Source organism: Oryzias latipes, chromosome 3, assembly GCF_053564925.1.
Source record: "Oryzias latipes strain Hd-rR chromosome 3, Olatipes_Hd-rR_3.1".
NCBI lineage: Eukaryota > Metazoa > Chordata > Actinopteri > Beloniformes > Adrianichthyidae > Oryzias > Oryzias latipes.
Genome location: NC_136239.1, coordinates 27463505 through 27485153, shown reverse-complemented (window position 1 = coordinate 27485153; position 21649 = coordinate 27463505). Strand labels below are relative to the sequence as shown.

The following is a 21649-nucleotide window of genomic DNA, read 5'->3' as shown; positions in this document are numbered from 1 at the left end:
CTTAAGAGTGCTGCAGGTGCATGAGTATATTTTTTACTCATCCCAGTAATTCTGTGAGCAGAAATTACTTCAACAGCAACAAATCCTTTTCACATATAGACATAATATTTTTGCGAAAAGATTACACGGGTGCATCTCATCATTTTCACAGCTGCAAAACACCTTAACACCTGCATTAAAACATAATGTTCCCATGTCAAATTTGATTATATGTGAGCATATCATGGGAAAAAAATATTTTCATGAAGCTAGGCTGTCAGATCTGGAGGAGATATGGAGACCTTTGCTCAGAAATGTTGCTCTACATCGTTCCTGGATGAGAAATAGAAAAATAGATGGAAGTGTGGATTGATGGTTGCTTCTCGCCGTGAAAATACAAAAAGATGATGTTTTCGGATAATTATTGTGTATTTTTTCCTTTGCTTCTTTGCTTATTTGAAAATGTTCAGGTGTTTAGAGTCAGCTCTGCTTCATTTCTTTCAAAAATATTTTTTTTCTGAACAGGTCAGGACTACTTGTACCTGTTGTGCATAAACTGTGCCTTGGATGTTTTCTTTGTAGAAAAGTCTATACCCAAATAGATTCAAACGGAATAGTTTTTTTTAATTCTGTTCTTGCTTGTGGGTTTTACAAATCAGCATTTAATTACAGTTTTTATTGTAATGTCTGGGTCATGTCTAAAAGAAATGAAAAGCCAAACCTTAATTTCTTTTTTTTGTATCTTTCAGGTTGTCAGGATTCATGCTGCCCTCCCCTATAGTCAGTAGTGGATCCATATTGGCCTTGTGGTTTACCACAGATTTTGCTGTGAGTGCACAAGGCTTCAAGGCTGTGTACGAAGGTAAGAATGTGCTTTTGCACCTAGTTATGAGATTATACTCATTCTGGTAAGTTTTGATAGTTTGAGAAATTGTGGTTTATTGATATGTTTAATTTGTCCTCTGTACCTTGTATATTTATATTAAGTGTGGGGGGCAAAATTCCAGATTACTGGACTTTTAAAAAAGGATGTCTGTAAGTGGTGTAACTGATGACAGACAGGCACGCAAGTCGATTCCTAACTGGAACCAAAACTACATAAGAAAAAGAACAAGATGTTAGGCTTGAACATATAAATTGTGCAGATATTCTCCAGATTTAAATCCAATTGAAGGAGTTTGAAGATTAAATGAAAATCACAGAAAATAAAAGCAAACTACATGTGCCGAACATTTATGTGTACTTCTGTAATAGTAGGGAATTGCACACAAGTACGAAAACAAGGATCATATGTTTAATGTTTTTGGACAAGACACTGAACCGCAATTTGCTCTCAGTGGTCTGGTTAGCATTTTGTTAAAATGCATGTACGGGACTGTGATTTGTAAAGCGCTTTGGGCCTTGAAGAAGGTGGAGAGTAGTAGCAAGTAGATGTTATTTTACCATCTGTTTTTGTGTAACTGTGAGTACTGTATGTGGGTTTGTGTGTTTTGTTGTTTTTGTGTGCTCCTTTGGTCTGTTTGGGCTTGTTCCTTACTCCAGATGTTGCTTTCTCTCATCTGCTGCTACATCTCTCAGCACTTACATACTCAGTTTTTTAAACATTATTGTTTGGGTGCCCTGAAGAAATAAACTCCTGCCTAGCACAGAAGTCCCAGTGGACAATTCTAGCCACTTATGACATTCCAAAAAAATGCAATAGCTTCTATCTTCCAAGCCTCTGGTAGGACTTCTCAGTATTTGTCACTCATTCAGCTTGTTGGTGCTACATGCTGTGCGGGGATGCTAAAAGCTTCATTGCTGCCTCAGGCATTTGCTTAGGAGTTCATTGCTTAAGGGCAATCTTCCTGATGTACTCCAGGATTTCTGTTTAGTCTGATGCTATAATGCTTTCTAGTCTACACTCCTCTTCCCTTAAAGTTACTACACAGTCTCTTGGTACTGGACTTAGTCTGGAGCTGTCCATTTAATGTTGCTATTTTGCCACTGGCTTGTATTTCCCCGTGTTCATTTTATAAACCCATTAAGGAATCTAAATACGTGAAGACAAAGAGTAACACTTTCATTTTTCCATCCAGCTGGTTATATAAGATCTGCCTCGTTCATCAAGCCTTGATAAACTTTTTTTCAGCCTCTGTCATCGCTGCCATTTGATTTCGGGATCCTGGGGTGATTGTAAGGGAACATCTAAAATCTTACCTTCCAGGAGTTTACCTTTTTATTTGAGATTCCTTCATGTGCATTCAGTCCTGCAGGTCTGCGTTTTGTTCTTCTTTGTAAAACAGCAATTGCATTGCTCATATTTTTTTTTTTTCTGCTGAGATGAACCATTGCCTCGATGTTTCTCTCCATTCTGTCACACCAGTGTCTGTTCTTATGCAGAATATATTGCTCTTTCTCCTTCTAACTCAGAGCTCTTTCCACATCTTCAAGACTTAAGGCCATTTGGGTCAATTTTGTTGATCACAACCTAGTTTGACCCAAAAATTCTTACTTTAACTTTTGAAAAGTGAGACACTGATTTGTATTTACATTATTGGTGTGATAAATATAAATGAACAGTTTTTTTTGGCATGAATAAAATAGTCACGTAAAGGAAAAGACAATTTTATAAACTATAGAATAGTTCCTAACTTTCTGACAGAGGTTTACATGATTTCCTTTCAATATGGAACATCCTGTGTTACACAGGATCATTTCAATGCAGCAAATGTTGTAGACTGTAGTGTACTGTCAGTAGTGATTAAAAAAACAAGTTTATTTGACCATTTGTGGTGCATCTTAACCAGAAACAAAAATTAAATCAGAGCTAATTAAGTAACCCTAACCATATTGTTCAAACCATAGGGCACACTTAAAATCCTTTATTTTGTTCAAAAATTGAAAATCTACTACATCATTCAGTGTACCTTAATTTTGGTTGTTCTCACTGACGTCAAATTGATTTTCTGTGGTAGACGGCGCTGAAAAACCTATCAAAATGTTGGGATACTTACTGTCCTTCATCTGTTTGTGAATGAGTTGATTATAGTTCGATTTAGTTTGAATTTTTACTTTAATACTTATTTACGTTTTATTTTACAGTTATAAGATAAGAATAAAACTTTTAAAAAAAAATCTTTTTAAAAGATTCTAAAATTTCTTTAGAGAGCCACAATGGAGGGGTAAAAGAGCCACATGTGGCTCCAAGGTATCTTGGAGCTTGACGCTGAACACAGCCTCTGTAACTCACATGGAAAAATCCTAAACAATTTCCAGATTTTAAATTTAGCTAAAAGCTGGTTTGCCTCAAATAAGCCTGTAATTGTCACTAAGTAGTAAGACCAGCTACCATCACACCCTGTAAGTGTTTCTTAAGTGCTCATTTTGCCTGTCAAGTAAAACTTGCGGCTTTGCTTCCTTGTTTGCACAAGGAAGCAAAGCTGCAATAAACCAAACTGTTTATTGTTTCATACAATTTTGAAGGAGGTTATATATGCAGCCATGGGGCCTCATGAACACTTATGGCATCAAGCAGAACGCCCCCCCCCCCTTTTTTTGTGTCTTGCAGGAAGTAATAATCTTTCTGCATATTTAGTATTAATTTTCCACTGACTTGTTTTAAACTTCTTTTGGTCAAAACTTTAATTGAATTTTTATCATTTTCTATTTGGTAATATAATGTGTAACATGCTCCTAAAACTATGTACAGTATGTTCCCATATTCCTATTTTAGTGTGTTATTCCATTAATAGACCAAGAGCCAAAAAAAATTCAGACACCTTATTACCTATGTCTCCTGCATATGTTAAATATAAGATTCCAAGCACATATTCTTTCATAACCCTGTTAGCTCACTTTGGTTTAGTTCATTCTGATGTGTCACTGTCCCTCTCTCTTTCCCTCTCTGATGTGTCTAATGGCATAAAATGTATTAGGAACTCCTCGTCTAGCTGCTACAGCCTGCTGACTTGATGCAAGGTTTAGCACAGACTACACGAGGAACCCTAAAGCCACCAACTATTTGAAAAGTACAAAAAAACAAAAAGCTCAGGAGCCTGCATGGGGATTTTGTGTTCTTACACATGATTTACCGCATAAAAAAAGATTGTCATATATTTTTCAAAATGCCTTTAGCAGTCTTCTTTAGTGGTGCTTTCTTCACTTTTTTTTTGCTTGGTAAATCTCAGAGGGCAGCAGACAAGCATTGCAGAAAATTGCACGCCACAAGAAAGGAATTGTGTCATAATATTAATAAATATTATAGTTTTGAAGAGGCAAAAAAAGATTGTAGAACAACTTTTAAAATCAGTTTGCTTATCTATCATAATTATGATCATCAGCAGGGTAACAGCAGGACAAATTATTTCACATAAGCTTTAATTAAGTTATTTTTTTTACCAACCAATAAATATAGACACATCAATGAAGAAGCCACCTATTGCCTTTTATTAAATTTATAGCACAAAAGTAGGACAACTTTAGTTTGGTGAATCTCTTTAGTGTAGCTAAATAATTTGGCAATTAATTTCATGCACACTTTTATTGTACCCTTTTTTTTAAATACTGACACATTTGTAAGGAAAATGTCCTTGTAAGGTGAAAAGCAGTGCTAAGTATGCAGTCTGTGTCCATGAAAAATTTGCCAAATCTAATCAAATAAAGTAGTTCATGTGATTTTTTGTCTCTGAATTGTGTTGCTTTATTTTGCATGCAGAAAGCTTCCAGGTAAAATCGTGTTGTATTCACAATGATGCTAAAAAAGCTTGATTCTTGACGGATGAATCACACACACATCACACCACCCTGGTTCCTTATGCTGGTTTCACACTCATGACAGGCAATGTAATTGTGTTGGTCCTGCTAGCACAGGGTTCAAAGGGTTGTAGGTCAGGACCTCCACTGCCAAATTTATCTGGCCTTAGATAAATAACTGATTGGTGATGATTCATGCATTAGTCACCAAAAAATTTTCATAGTCTTTTCCATAGTTTGACCACAAGATCCATCACAAAAGACAATATTCCTCCACATGCCGAGGTTTTAGTACATGCTGCAGACAACAGTCTGCCTCCTAGCAGCCCTACATCAGACCAAAGGTTTGTCTGGGCAGAGAACTGTAGTCAAATCCTCCTTCAAACCTTAACCTAAATTTGCTGAACTCAACCACTGTGTCTGAACACTTACTGTGTGAGGAAAGGGTCTTGGGTGTGGGATACAACTCAGCATTCTTCCTCCTTGAAACACAATGAGTGGTATTCATACCAAAGAGCTCCATTTTGATCTCATCTGACCACAGGACTTTCTCCCAATCCTCCTCTAGATCATCCAGATGGTCTCTGACAAACTTCAGCTTTAGGGGGATTTTTGGAGCACTGCAGGATTTGAAACCATGACAACATAGTGAGACCAATAGTAAACTTTGTTACTGTGATCTGAGCTTTCTTCAGGGCTTTGACCAGTTCACCCCATGGTTTTTTAAACTGTTACCTCATCGTTCCTAAAGTTATTTGTACCCCACCAGGTGAGCTATTGCATGGAGCCCCAGGTGGAGGGAGATTGCCAGTGATCTCGTATTTCTTCAATTTAAATAATTTCTCTAACAGCTTATCTCTTTTCATCAAGCTACTTGTTCATTGTAGATTGGTTGTCCCTGATGTCCTTAGACAGCTGTTTGGTCTTGTTAATGGTAGAAAGGCTGCCGTCAGACTGTTTAAGGTTGTAAACAGGTGTCTTTTATCCAGATAACCAGTTTAAAAAGGCACAATTTATTCTGGAAACAAGTGTGGGATAGAAGAGCCTCTTCAAGAAGAAGTAACAGATCTGCGAGGGAAAGATCTCTTACTTGTTTGTAGGAGCTAAATACTTATTCCCCGACAAACAAACAAATCATAGTGTGGTTTCCAGGATTTTTTTTCTTTTTTACATTCTGTCTCCCAGAGTTTAGGTGTACCTTTGATGAACATTACAAACCTCTTTTGTCTTTTAAATGGGACAACTTGCATAATCGGTAACTGACATATACTGCTTTACCCCACTGTAAATTCAATGTGGTCTGCCAACTCCTAAATTAGATGCCCATGCTGGCCACTGTGCTGTGCTTATGCTAGCAGGGGATGCCAGAAGCTTCAAATCAAGAGTCAAAGCAACAGCCATTTAAGCCATTTGGTATGAGTGCGAAAGAGCTGTCAAATGTTTCAGGAGTGTAACCCATATACTCAGGTCTACTCTGGCACCACTGGCAAAAAGAACTAAACGGGCTTTCCAAAACTCTATGATAACGTTTAATTTTAAGTTCAGTTTAAGTTTTGATTGTCATTTGGCTGTCACTACTGGCAAACTGTTCAACCAGAAACCAGTGTTTTGGGAGTGTGCAGGAAAATATAGTGAGGGCAAAAAAATAGGCAAAAACAAAAGCAGCATCAAATTAAAACAATGAAAAGTTAAGTAAAGTGTAAATTATCTCAAGCCATTAATGGAGGACTACAGCATTCACAAATTCTACCCACACCACACCAGGTAGCACTGTATTGGCAAACAGCTACCGGTATTCATTTTTGGCAAGCTTTTTGTCAATGTCAAACAGAATTAAATGGAATAAAATGAAATAATCTGTTAAATGAAGATTTTAACATCTGTACTGATCTGCATTTACCATGATTTACTTGTGTTTTTGCACCCACAGCATTGAAATAGTTTACATTTTGGGCAGAACACAAGTCATTTTATCCATGATCAGTGTACTGTTGATAAAATAGGCTGCTTTGATGACCGTGTGAGATGCATTCATCTGCAAAAATTTGTACAAAATCAAAATTGGTTGAAAATTATACAAAGAGAAAGAGTCGATAGAAATTGCTGTGATAAAAAAAAAATAGCTTTGTTGATTTTAATTCACTATTGTGAGCTTTGACTGTGCTAAGTGTCAATTGTTACTGGTGTCGTTATTAGGTTAAAAACATTTAGTTTGCTGATTGATTGGATTTCCTGCTGTGAAAATACAGAAAATACACCGGTAGAAAAAAATAGGAAATGCTTGCAACTGAAAAGCACAGGACTTTAGTTTCTTCATCAAACACAATTTGTTCATGGCATCTTTTTTGCTGAAACAAAACAATTGATTTGATATGTGTGATTTTCACGTTAAGTTTAAATGGTCTTCAGTCCGAATTGAATTAACCTAAAAAAAAAGGTAACAGGAATTACTTAACCCAAGCATACATTGAAATAATTTTTTACTCTTTTACAATATTTCCCAAATATAACATGTGGGATTCCAAAGTCATTCTTTTGTTTTATTGTGAATGCAGTAGTTCTACCTGATCATCAAATGACAATATAATTTTGTCAGCTCTGGAAAAGACCTTTTTTAGAGCTAAAATTGCTACTTAGTCGAACAACTTCTATGATTACATCTAAACATTTTTGAGCTCATAGATTCAGTCAAATCAAAGCAGATTTATTATGACCTGAAAACCCCTAACAGTCTTAAGGATGTGACACCATTTTCAAAGGAAAATTAACTTTTTTTTTTTTTTAAACAAGTTGAGATGGAAAAGTACTAGAAGTGTGGTTGAAGGGGAAGAAAGAACCAGACAGAAAAAAAGGGGTTTAGTGAAAACATGTTTGTATAAATTGCTTTAAGGCGTGAAAGAAAAAACATAAGCTTCAATGCATCCCATGCAAGGCATGTCTGCTTCGTATCCCTTCTCATCGAAGAAGAGAACTAAAAACTCAACTAAGACAAATAATTCATCGGGCTCATGAAAAGTAATTTCCGCCTTTTTCCAAAAGTGTTATATACCAGTGATTATGATTACCACTGACATTTACTGCATTTTTCTCTTGCTGGTGTTGATGCTATCGACCTGCTCCTAAAAGTATTCCTGTGCCCTTCATTGAGAACAATAGTTTGGCAAGTTTATTCAAAGCAAGTGGATCCAGCAGGGAAGCTTCTTTGAGCAAACACAGCAAATCATTAAAGAGAGGAAGAACTTTTAAAGGATTTTATCAACTTGCATGGTTGAGTCCTGCTGCATGTATGAGTATGTGAGCACACCACCAAGGTGAAGAGATCAACGGAGCGTGAGATGGTCAGGGAAGAAAGAGAAAAGCAGTCCGTTACACCATTAACCCATATTGACTGCAGCACCATGGGAAGCTCTTCACTGTAGGAGTGTGTCATGTAACTCGGTTGGTACTGACGCCAGCAGTAGTCAGCTACATTGATTGAAGTGGCAATGTCAACTTTCCTGCTGTGTGTGTTTGTGTGCGTGTGTTTGTGTGTCTATAGCCATGGAGGTCTAAATGAGGAGTGTTCAGTGATACCTCTGCCATCTGATCATGCTGTTGGAATGCAGAGCCATAGCCTCTAATCCATTCCTTCATATGAGAAGTCTTTTGATAGTTTAATCAACTTCTCAGAATGGATTGAAGTAGATAAGATATTTTAATCAGTCAGGCACATTTTATATGCTTCCTTTTGATAACTTTACTATGGAAGCGATTCTGTAGCATAATTAAAAATAAAAGTCAAAACCAGAAATGCTTTTTCATTTTCAAAATGAAGCTGCATTTTTTGACTCAAAATTAAAATGAAAAAGCAATCAGCCAAAATGCTTTTTCATTTTCTTCTTCAACACTGCTTATTCTGTCACTTAATTAAAATGATAAAGAAAATAGTATTTGAAATTTCATTTTCTAAAAGATGTCTGGTAAATGTGTAGCAACATTCATTTAGAAATGTCTAATTTGACAATTAAAATGGATTAAAAGAAATGCTTTTTAATTTTCAAAATGTAACTGCATTTTTAATTATGCTACAGAATTGCTTCCATACTTTACTAAGTAATAATGTAGCAAGTGGAGGCGGAGCCTAATTATTCAAACAGTTTTTTCCCCAATGTCACAAGAAATTTTGTGCTTTATCTTCCAGCAAAGGAGAAGCTTTTAATCTTTGAAATTAGTTCTTGAACCTTAGACTGAAAGCAGAATTCCTAAAAAGGAATCTGATTATTTATTACTTTTCCTGTCCTGTACTTTTTGAAATGCAACTTAGTTTCATATCAGAACGCAAACAGCATCTTTGGCACAATTAGTGCATATTTCTATTCAAGAAAAAAACAGGTTTTAGTCATTATTTAAAGTTGTATTTCACTGAACTTCAACAGCCGTTGACAAATTTGGAGAAGAAAGGAGAACCAATGATTCGCAAAAGAATAGTGCAGTCTCTGGAATAATAAACGCGTCTAAAGAACAGACAGAGAAGAGAACAAGTTTTGCCATGGAAAGTGTCAGCTGAAAGCCAAAATGATAATAAATGCTCAGTAGATTATGCAGATGTGTTTTGCAGGTAGCATAGCTTTTGTGAATTTGTTTAAAAATACTTTTTTATTGGTTTTAATAAAAACTTAAGTGAAAAAAAAATACTAAGGCCTTGAAGCTTAAAGAAAATGCAAGTGTAGGGAATAAAAAGATAAACAAAGGGGTTGTAAAATAAGAAATAAAATGGGATAGGAAAGAAAGAAGAGGAAATAAAAGAAAGAAAAAGAAAAGGATAAACCTGGCTCTGCAAGTCATACTTGCTTGGGTGAACTTGTACCTTTTCCCCAGATGTATTTGCTTCAAAAAGTGCTGAAAATAGACCCCCCCCCCCCCCCCACACACACACACACACATTCAGACACATGCCACTCCCCTGGGGTGGACTAACTGCCATGCTCACTCAGAGGCACATACTGCGTACAAGCTGTAGACACAGGCGTACAGACCCAAGACATCATGCCGTCTAATAATAACAGTACGCCACAACTTGTTAACCTTTTAACAGAAAAGTGAAAACAAGCAAGCAAGAGAAAGAAAAAGACAGAAAAACAAGATGAAATGTTGGCAGAAGCAAAATACGACAAAAATGTTCCGTCTAAAAGTCAGATTTATGTTCATAACATTACAAAGCAGCGTGCTTTATTCAACTTATAAAAAGTATTTTGGCAAGGGTCCCAACTAATCATCCACCTTCAATTGGAAAGGCTTTAAAAAACTTCTAAAAGAAAAGAACATTTAAGATATAAATTAGTTATGTTTTTTTCTCTCAAAAAAGAAAAATGATAAAATGCATACTGTATTTTCCACACAATAGGGCACACTGGATTAAAAGGCCCACCATCAATGACTGCTTTGTTTTCAAAATGATGTAAGTAATAAGTAGGAGACACTGAACTATAAGGCACATTAAGCGAGAGTCAGACTTTATTAACTGTTCACAGTAATTCCAGAATTTATTTGTAACACGCTCCACGTCAGTATATTTATAATACCTGTAACTCCCAACATTTTTTTCTAACACTTAAAAAAACAGCCGATACTGCTAAAAAAAAAAGTTATTGTGACTATGTGGTAACTCCCAACCTTGTAAGTACCACACACAAAAACCAAAGAAAAAAGAAAAAACTGTCTGACACCATTTCATCACAAGTTAGCTATGTTGATATATTTACAGTACCACCTAATCTTGTTTGCAACTTGTACAAAAAACTAACAGAAATTTTATAGCTCTCAATATTGCCTTGACATCAATATGCACAACCAGACTGATTCCATACATATGGTACTCCAGGTTATTGATTCAGAACATTTAGAAATGTAATGCTTTAGATTTTTTTTTAATCATAGCCCAATCACAGTTTTTTGTACGTTGGACATTTTAATCAAGGCTGTCGAATATTTTATTATCATTTTTTTGTGTTTTAGCGGCCCACAACAAAATTTTAACAAAATTGTTTGTTTTTTCCTGATGTTTTTCTTTTTCTTTTTTTATTTTTATTTTTTGTGATATCCAATTCATGGCACTTCATGAAATGGTTTCACTAACTGACAAAATCAAAATGCTGTAAAAAATATATCAAGCAACAAACAGAAAAGGAGTAAGCAAATACAAAATAATACTCATGCTTATAAAACTAGCACTCTTAACTTCAAGCTCATTTTTTCGGGAGGCATGCATATGTTTAGGAATATCCTTCTTGCCAGAAAAAAAAAAAAAAATATATATATATGTATATATTACATTGTGAGAAGAACTTTTATTGCATAGACCTGAGAAAGGCTGTTCTTTTTTTTTTTTTTTTGGTTCTCGTGAAGGTGTATGCTTCTGTGTAATTGAAAAAAAAGGAGAGAATGTCCACCTTTATTTGCCTGCAGCCATTAACTCTTTTACCTTTCTTTGATCTTACGAAAGCACTTCGTCATCCTCCCACTATGCCTTCTCTAAAGTGGCTCTACCTCTTTGTTTATCTCATTCTCCCATTTCTTTTGCTCTCTTTCCTCATCTTTTCACAAGCCACCCTTGAATAAAAAAATAACTGGTTTTCTTTAGTACCCATCTGTTTAGGTTCTGGTGGTCTGAGAGCTATTACATCAATAAATGTTGTATTATGAACTGTACTGTGCAAATGTGAGGAAAGAAGGGGTATATACCTGTGTGATGAATGGACATGTGTCCCATGTTTATTCCTTTATGAGAAAATGTATGGAACTTCGTGTATTTTAAGATAATCATTTATATTTTACTGTGAATAGCTAATTTTAAATGTAATTAACTACCAACATTGTTTGTGACATGTCATATTATGTCATTCTGTATGACAAAACAGCATTATTTTACACCAACAACTCCATTAATAACGGTTGTCATATTTTTCATAGCTAAAGGAGGAACATGATTTTCAACATGGCTTACTTGTCATTTTTGTCCCCCCTCTGTAATAACAAATTGTCCAAGATGCCTCTTATAAAATGATAGCCCTGGCTATAATTGTTTGACATTTAAACCCCTGAAGTGTTTCTGCAGATAGAAATCCTTTTTTTATTCATGAAAGATGTTTAATATAAAAACATTTGCAGGCATTGCACACGTAGCAACAGCTGGCAGGGATTAAAGGATAACAAAGCAAGGTAAATCAGAATGAATGACTAACATAAACAGTAATTCTTTGGATGAGTCCAGAATGCGAGTGCTAAAGTGTTAAATGGGCCATAGATATGATTGACTGCTTACTTGTTTGTCTCTGTGTTGGTCCTGTGATGGACTGGCAACCTGTTCAGGGCGCAGCCAACCTCTCCTTCCACGACAGCCGGGCGATTTGTTGTGAGGGAATGCATTATGCAAATGACACAGTGGTACAAAAGCAAGATGTGTTTTCAGGTTGTTTCTATATTTACTTACTTCTATATTTGCTATTTATATTTAAACTATTTAAGTCATATGTAATGCCTGTTCACTTCCTCACAGGGATCATAATAAAACAGAATATTCTCCATTCATCCATATCATAAATACTTCAATAACTTGGGTGCAGTTATGTGTTTTGGCAACATTTAGTGCGCTACCGGTGCTTCCGTCGTTCAAGGAAACACAGCTCTCTCAGACCCTTTATTTAGCCAGACTGCTCTGTCTTTCTGTCTGCTGCTCCAGATTTCTCACCTTTGATAGAACTAACTGCCTTCTTATTGCAGCTCTGTACCTCAGAGTTGGTGATAGATTCCCAGAACCAATTTAATTCAAGCTCATTGTTTCCTTAAGATACTGGAAAGGTTATGGATGTGATAATCTTTGGGTCTTGGGGTTTTGACGAATGTTTCCGTCATATCATTTAACATTTTTTTTCAAATTTACTTTCTGACCTAAATTCATTGGAACACTGTATGAGGTAGAGTTAAAAAATGTTTCATGATTGACAGTTTTTAAGGAATATGTATTGATCAAACATTTTTGACCTTTCAAAAAATGAGAAGGCCACAAAATAGGAACACTTTAAAAACTCGATCCTAAATTTAATGTTAGGCCAAACTTTTTTATGTCAAAATCAAAACCATGATGACAAAACTGATGATTACATAGAAAACCTGAAATGCAAAGATAAATAACCTCATTCATTAGCTAATCATTCTCCCACAGGTTGGTAATACTGCACGTAAAAAACAACTTTTTATTTTTTATATTTTCTGTAAACTAAGTTAAATTGACATAAAGTTTCAGCCTTTAAATGAGGCCTTATGTACAGCTACCCCCAGGCTGCCAGTCCATGGAACAGTGGGTACCGGGCCACAAGAGGAAAAAAAACATGACCTACAATTTTTCAGTTTTCTTTATAATCTGATTTTATTTATATACACATATATACGTATATATGTATATTCTAACAGTACCTTAGAAAATATTAGAGAATGGAAGGGCAAAGATCCTGTGGGATTTCCAGATCCAGACTGATAGAATGGTAATGGTGGACCAACCAGACATTGTAATGGTGGATAAAGAACAGAGGAAAGCCGTTGTGGTGGATGTGGCAGTGCCAGGCGAAGGTAACATAAGGAAGAAGGAACACGAGAAACTGGAGAAATACAAGGGACTCAGAGCTAAGATACTGCAGGACCCGCAAGCTCCCAGGCCTCTGGTAGAGGACCCGAGCTTGTGTGAAAAACCACCCGCGCAGGGTGAGAGAGGTATATATATACATATATATATTGGGAATATATTGGGAATATATTCCCATTACATCTAATTCATTCAAGTGTCTCGGACGTGTGCCAAATATACATCCAGGGCCAAAGCTTCTCAAATGGCGGATTTATGTTTATAAATGTATTTAAAAAAATACCATTTTTAATAACTACTTTTTTATTTATTTAAAAATTGGACAGGGCTGAAGCTGACTTGTGTCAGCTCGTTTAATTGGTTGCTACACGAAATCTAGAGTGCAAATAACATTTGAACCAGCTATAAATCTTTTACAGAGGATGAATATATATTTTACCCACAAAAGTTAAGAGAAACTTGAAGCCAAATAAAATCTACAGGGTAAAACAAAGTTCCTTTTTATCTGGTTGGGCATAATGGGCTTTGCTTTACAGTTTTGCACTTTTGTTAACATCAGCACAAATATTTTAGAGAAGTTTCACACTCTGGACTGTCAGTGTTGCGTAACTCATAAATCCTGTCGTTGTGGAGACTTCCATCTAATGCGCGAAAGGAAATCAAAAGAAATATGCTGAACTTTTAAAAAGAAAAAAAAACAATCCTCAGGAATTTGTTTTCCTGAATATATCTGCGCTTTACATAATCATTTATTAGTTGCTGCTTTTGAGCCTAAAAGATAGGCATAGTCAAACTACTAAGCATGGACAGTTGTAAAAGCTTTATGCTTCACGGAGCTTTCACTGGAAGTAGATTAAATAATTTACATCCTGTTGTTGCCATAATATAAAATCATATTACCGTGTTTTAACAATAATTTCTTGAATACGTAATCTTTCATCCGGTTTAAACAACCCTGTGCCCAGATTATTATTACTCGTTGTGAGCTTTAATCTTTTAGCTTTTAATCGTTTTTGTGGACACTTGATGCATCCAAGGATTTTGTCCTGGACCAGTTTAACTCCCAGCGTCTGAGGCTGCTGCCTCAAAGTATCACTGCATTAGTATTGCCTATTCAGTGGATTTAATGGTGCATAATGGCTTTATTGGCTTTTCTGCAAAATTAGCCAATCTGTTCTGGTTTGTGACATTGGTAAAGATCAGACAGTAGGCCATTTTTCAAAACAAAAATAAGTAGAAGGATCTAGAAAATATTGGTATAGAATATTTATTTGAAGGACATCTATGTGACGATGCAGCCACGGGCACATTTTCTTAGATTATATTTTAATAATGTTAGTATTATAGGTTTCTCGATGTGAACGAGTGTAAGTAAGTGTTGTACTCACTGCCTAAGCTTTTAGTCTTTTGTTTTTCCACTGGCGGACTGCTTTTGTGAGTTTGTTATGATGAGAATTGGGAACTGAATCAATCTGTAAAAGTCTATCATAACTGTTCAGACTTACTCAAGAAGAAAACATGTTATGAAAGGTGAAACTATAAATGACATAGAACAATTGATGATTATATCTGTCAGAGATTAATTTTGGCTTAGCAGCAGAGACGGGATATTTGCTAATGAGTTTGATCTTTTTTTATGAACACGAACTCGTGAGTCGTGAGCTGTTTTTCTTTTTTGCAAAGATGTACACAAAAGCTCTTCTTTGCTGCTCCTCTGAGCGAGGAGCGGGAGAACAAGCATAAGAGAGGAAGGCAACAGAGTATGCCACGTGTGTGCCGCTCATATAATATGCAAATATCACCGTCTGAGTGTGTCACCTGTGCAGCATTCCCAGAAGACGGAGGACTTGAAGTGAGAGGCTGGCAAGTGAAAAGACTTGGCTACCAATCTGAGCAAAGAGAAAATGCAGCAGCGGGATCTCGATGCATTTTAACAATGAACAGATCCACTAATTGACAGATTAGTATCAATAATCAAAAGCAGATTTAAATAATTCAAAGACAAAAAAAAATCCTCTGTTAACATCAACAATCAGAAAGTAAGATTCTGAAAAATTTAATTGTATTTGGTGTTTAAAAGGTAATTCCAACTGTCATTTCCCTCAAATGCAATCTAAATCATACAAAAATAATCAATAAAAAATGACCACGTATTCCTATTTTATTAAATAATGCTTTTTATATAAAAAAAATGCAGCTTTTTGGCAATACAGCTTTGATGTTTGGGTCTAATTGATTATACTAATTTCTTGTAAAAAAATGTTTGCAAACACTTTTACTACTATGACATCTACAGCTGCTCTACCAATGACAGTTAGTGCAGTAATATATTTTGGACAAAAGCTAATAGGCTATTTGACAGGCTTATGGCTTAAGTTATACCTAAAGTGGGAAAAAAAAAGTTATTTTGAAATTATTTTGTGTTGTAAGGGTTTGTGTGATCACATACAGTAAATGCTTCCTTCAACTCCCTGTTAAAAGCTGACATTGTCTTTTTGTAGAAGACAAAGGTTACAAATGGCCGAGGAACTCAACCTTTACATTTAAGCCTTGGAGCTGATGGCTTGTGGACTTGCTGAAAAAGACATCCCATCATTAAACGAAACAGCCTCTTTCTGCTTCAGTATCTCTATGCTGCCACTGGTTTGTGAGCCATCCAAGCATGGGTTCATAATGACACGAGGCACAATGACACAAGATGCAAGCATGGTGTCGGTGTGTGGTCACCAGTTATGTTGCTCTCTTTTGAAGATACAGGTCACTTTCTGCCAAGCCAAATGTCGCTTCATCTCTCCACCAACGAGTCACACAAAAAAGGAACACAAAACAGTCCCACTGTCATGCTCTGAGAGGCAACGAGTGCACCGACAGTCACATTCCCTCCTCAACTGAAGTGCAACACAATCAGTGACCACAGCAGCCTCACAAACACAATTCACTGTTCAAATCCTGCTGTTTTGATTGGGGAGATGTGACAGCTTTTACTCCAGGAATTGAATTCAGTCGAGGATTTTTTTTCTTGTTCTTTCTGTACATACCACGTGTGGGTGTATTTTTGTGTTTGCATCTATACAAGAGGAAACCAAACCCACAGATTGCCAGCATTTGCTTGGTTGTTTTCTGCCTGCCCATGCAACAAATCTATTTACAACCAGTCAGTAAAGCTGACACGTTTATCCAAAAGAGACCTGCCACAGCAGCCAGTAGGGCCAAAAAGGTTCTTTTTTTTACTTCCTTTTAGCTATTTATTTTCTTGCAGACTAAACCTACAAGGCAAATACACATCTAAGGTTGAAATTCTTCAAACTCCTTTAGTAAAGGGACAGGAGTTCATTTCACCTTTATGATTTTTCTATTACTCCCATCATTAAAATGTCAGAACTGTAAATTAAATGCATACACATCCTAGAGGAACCATTTTTGTTTCACAACCTGCATATTCAAAAGGAAAATAAATAATTATTTATGATTTACACATGTATGAACGCCTTTAGTTCCATGCACAAGTAGACTATGTGTCTAGTTTTCAACAGAGTTGAATTTAAAATCTCAGCTGCATGCAGTTTTCCACTCAGCTGCCATGGTGTGCACACTTGATAACAACTGTGCTTCACTTGTTCAATTGCAGTTCACACTTCTAAGGCTTCTTGGGAGCAACAAGAGTGCAGTGAGAGAGCGCTGCTGTGGAGTAAAAACATGACAATGAGAGTAAAGATAGTGCCTACTTTACCCTGTATGCGTTTGTTGTGTGTGCGTGTTTTCCTTTTTTAGATTAGCCTCCAATCAGCTGATTTAAACAACAAAACAAAAGAAACAGAAAAATAAGTTTGAAAAACAGGACTGGAATTGAGAAAATTAAATAGATATTGCCTCAATTTAAACTATGGAGACTTATTGCAACTGAAATTTTGACTACTTAACTGTGAAAATCTGTACAATCAGGACAAAAGCAAATCCACATGGCTGAGTCACCCACACTGGGAAAATAAGAGAACAAATAAATTTAGCAACAGCTCTGTATACAGACAGAAATATTTATAACTTTTTTTTCTTTAGTCTTTTTGAGGAGTTTCTGTTTTGTTGTGTAAAAATGACTATTTCAACTTAATTTATTAAAGAAAACAAATTTCCTACACCTCTGCTCTTTACAAACTCTTTGTCTGTAATATTTTATTTTTAATTGGTTTAAAAGCAGGTTTTATTTTAACATACACATAAATATAATGCAGCGAACATTAACGTTCTTAAAAATGCCAAGCATTACTAAAATCTCACTAAAGCAGTCATTGTAAAATGTCACATAGTTTTTTTATACGAAAGCACCATGTGGAAAATAAAAGTTTTCAGGAACATTACAATAATTATGCGAGTTTTATAAACATTTGGAATTATTTTTTATATCTGCCAAACTACTAAAAAGAGGAGTCTTTAGGATTTGTCTCATTAAATAAAATGAAAGAATGAAGAGAAGTATTTCACTTAAGACATATCATTGTGCGAAACATCTTATTTTACACATAATTTTGTCTGAAGATTGCAAATCAATACTCAATTAAGTTAAGCCACTGGTAAAGGGTAGATAAAATTCATAATGCATTATCAACCTGGTAACACCTGAACCTAACAAATGCCTTCAATTGAATAAGTAACGGTCTCCCCCTCTCTGCTGGAATATGATTGTCACTGATTTGCAGATTATTCTGCCCTGCAGAGCAGCTGGAGGCTGGCTGGGAGCCGCACCCGTGAACTCGCCTCCTCAGACTCCATTAAGATGCAGAGACGAAATCAAAGCACAAGCAATAGTAACAAAAACACCAGTTTGTTTAGGAAAAAGGTGATACTTTGTAGTTTTGGCAGATATTTTGGTTACTATCAAATCCTGCATTATTTTTCTCGGAAAAGACGCGAAGGGAAATGCCAAGAACTGCTTTTTAGACAAACAACCAACAGGAAAAAAGGCCAACAGCTGAAATGGGTGGCAGCAGGCCACCTACAAAATAGTTGTTGCTCCTCTGTATGTTAGTTCACCAAAAAATGTGGACCAACTGATACAAAGTTGGTTTAATGTGCAATGGTGTGAATTTTAGGTTGTTTATCTGTATGAAATTGTCTTTGCCCACATCCTAGTTTCCTGTGTATTTACTGCAATCACTTTCTTTTTTTTACGTCCATCATTGATATCTCAGCTCTTAAGTTTTCAAGTATTGAAAAAGCAAAGCAGAGGTTTGTTCTGCTCTGTAAGCCCCCCAAAGGACTTGTGTTTGGTATTTAAAAACAGTTCCAAAAAAGTTTGGCAAAAGTATGGCTGATAAAAAAAAAAAAACCTGATCAGTCATGGCAGTTTTTCATTGATCATCAGGCAGAGCATATATAATTTAGTCCATACGTTTTTTTTCCCCCTCTCTGACGCTTTAAACGTGTACTTCTTTTCTGAATCTCCCTCAGTTCTTCTGTTTCCTCTTCTACCTCTTCTTTGGCTGTTTCTGATGTGTCAGTTAATCGAGGTTTTAGCCCTTCAAAGTGGGTATGTATGTGTGTGTATCTTTCAAAATGGGCATGTGTTCAGGTGCTCATTTGTATGTATAAGAGTGTGCTCTATCTAGTGGAAGCAGGTTTGTGCTTAACTGACATGCTTGGCTGATCTTCTTAAGTTTAAACTTTGTATGATTTCAGTAAAATCTCTCCTTAAGCTGAAATACAATTTACCTCCAATTGAGTATGTCTGTTTATGTCTAACAGTAAAAGACACAAAAAAATGGAGAAAAGAGTCATATATTTGTTTTTTATTGCAGCAGTATTTTGAAAGTTTGACAAAACAGTTTGAGAATCTTGCTTGAATTTTCAAACAAAACTAAATTAGTGGAGCCATCAATGTGTAAACATTTCAGTTCCATAAACCTAAGTCCTAATACCTCAAAAGGAATTATTGAGAAGGGCCTTTAGGGCTCATTACTTCAATTAAATAATAGCAAAATTATTCATATTTGCAAAGAAGTGGAATCACTGAGTAGCTGAAACTACATTATGATGCATAACACACGCACACTCCTGCACCTCAGGAAACATCTATGAGGTGCAGAAGGATGATGAATTAGAGGTCTCCTTTGTCTCAGGAGTAAACATTTGAAAAATGGAGACGGCAGATCAAAGGATGTTTGAGGTGAAAATTGGAGACACATGGGCTAATATTTGTTGTTTTCTATAAATACATTCTAATTATACATTTGACTGCTTCTTCTCATCTCAGGTATTTGATATTAGACTTACTAACATAAAGTTTTTAAGTTTAATAATTGGACAGAGATGGGCTTCGATGAACAATTTGGTTTTCTTCATACAAACATATTTCCCAAAACAGCTACATTGATCATTTATGCCATCAGCCATGTCTTATCTTATTTTTCTTGTTTTATTAATTAGCATTTACAGCCAGTCAAAATAAAGTTGGATTAATGAATTTAATGTTTTTATCTGCAAGTAAGTCAAATCTGGCTATTGGTGGCAACTATATCACTGGTGTTATTTGCAGCGTCAGTCGAGGCTGTTTGTGACAGACAACTATACTTGAACCTCTGGAAAATCAGTCATGCAAAGTTTTATACTTTTTTTTTCTAATAGCTGCCAGAACGTGAGAATTTCACTGATATAAATTTCAAAAAGAGACACACAGGCATGGAAAAAAATGGATTAGAATCTTGCTTTCATCAGTTATAAAGAAAATAGTTTAAAAAAAAGTTACTTACCCAAGTTACTTTGTTGTTACTTGTTACTTTGTTGTTTGTCATGTTTGCATGCTGATTTTAATGCTGAAGTTTAAACACTGAAAAAAACAAATTCTTGTAAATCTCGTAACTCTAATACACAACTAACACACATCAAAGAAGTTTAAATCATCATATAGTTTCAATTTTTAAATAGGGTAAAAAATTGGGCAAAACTTTTCATAGTTATTAATGAGATATTAATTGATTGTAAATATAAATTTATAAATGATAGTTAATAAAACACAAAATAAGCATAAAGCTGGATGTAAAGGTATGTGAAAAATGTTTAAAATAGAAAAGTTAACTGCTTTATAGACTTTTGCAACCTTCATTTTGACTCACACTCGTTTATCATCCATTTCTTCCTCAAATCTAATAAGAATGAACCTTCTCATGTTTTGGTGAAGACCAGTTTCAACCATTACAACAACTTTTAATGAAATGTAGGAATGCCCTGTTCAATAACGATGATGCACAGAGAACAACATACTTTCTCCTTCAAATTCCAGTTTGGAAGACCTCAGGACTACAATGAAGAGGATAAAATCAGTCAAAATGAATCAGGGAAGGGCTGTTAATGTTAATGATCAGAACTGTGGGGTTGTGGAAACAAAATCTCTCTTTACACCTATAGTGAATGAATACTCTTGGTGATCACCACGTCAGCAGGACAATTATGGAGCCTCATCGTGCTCCCGCTGTGAGAAAGGCAGCAAGCCTCAGAATAATTGCCCTCCAAAGCTCCTGACCTCGAGAAGGACGTCACAGTTGTTATCAAATATACTTAACTGTGTCTTTGATAAATGTCTGGTGTGAATGATGAGAGTAAAAAAAAAACCTCTTTAGGACAAACTAATCGTGGAGCAACTTCACTCTGGGGCCTTCCTGTGTGGCATTTGGACGCTCTTCTTGTTTGTGCAAATGGACTCTTGGAAATCTGGCTCTTCTCGTGAGCCAAAATTTAGCATGTTAAGTCAATTGGTCATTGTGATTTGAAGATTGGAGGAAGCGTGCATGGTTTTGACATAGAGTGCTCCAACAGACTGATGACACACTAAAGGGCATAACCCTTCTCTCGCCCACTGACAGCTGGGACAGGCTCCAATCCCTAAAGCAACCCTGAGCTGAATGAAGCAGCAATGTATAATTGATGGATGTCAACAATTACATTACATGAGCAAGTTGCACACTAGTGAAACAAAGGAAAAACTCATTTGTCAACTGTCAGCTTATTAATTTATTTATTTTCCTGTCAGCCAAGTTGCTTTTGCTTTAAGAACTACTGAACTGGATCCTAAACACAAAGTGTTTCAGCGCACTGCAAGTCAATGCAATAGAGTTCAGAAAGTATGAACTATGAATTCTGGTTCTAACAGTAATAGAGTATTTTCATGTAATAATTTTCCATTTTGGCATTTCAGTGTAGCATAAAAGGTTCAAATTTGATATTAAATTTTGAAAAAAAAAAATTAATTACATTTCATAAGCTCAAGATTGTCATGAGAGAAACTGTAAAAGACACAAGTTTCTATTAAATTACAAAAGTGTCATTTAA

At 35.7% G+C, this 21649-nt stretch overlaps 1 protein-coding gene across 2 annotated transcripts in view; it reads left to right on the top strand.

The window, feature by feature from the left end:
* LOC101164142 (CUB and sushi domain-containing protein 1) overlaps nt 1-21649 on the top strand; it is a 411649-nt gene that overhangs the window by 168626 nt on the left and 221374 nt on the right. For both annotated transcript variants that reach the window (XM_023953530.2, XM_078944567.1), the window contains exon 3: nt 729-841. In XM_023953530.2, the coding sequence (XP_023809298.1) occupies nt 729-841 (113 nt within the window). The remainder of the gene's footprint in view (nt 1-728; nt 842-21649) is intronic.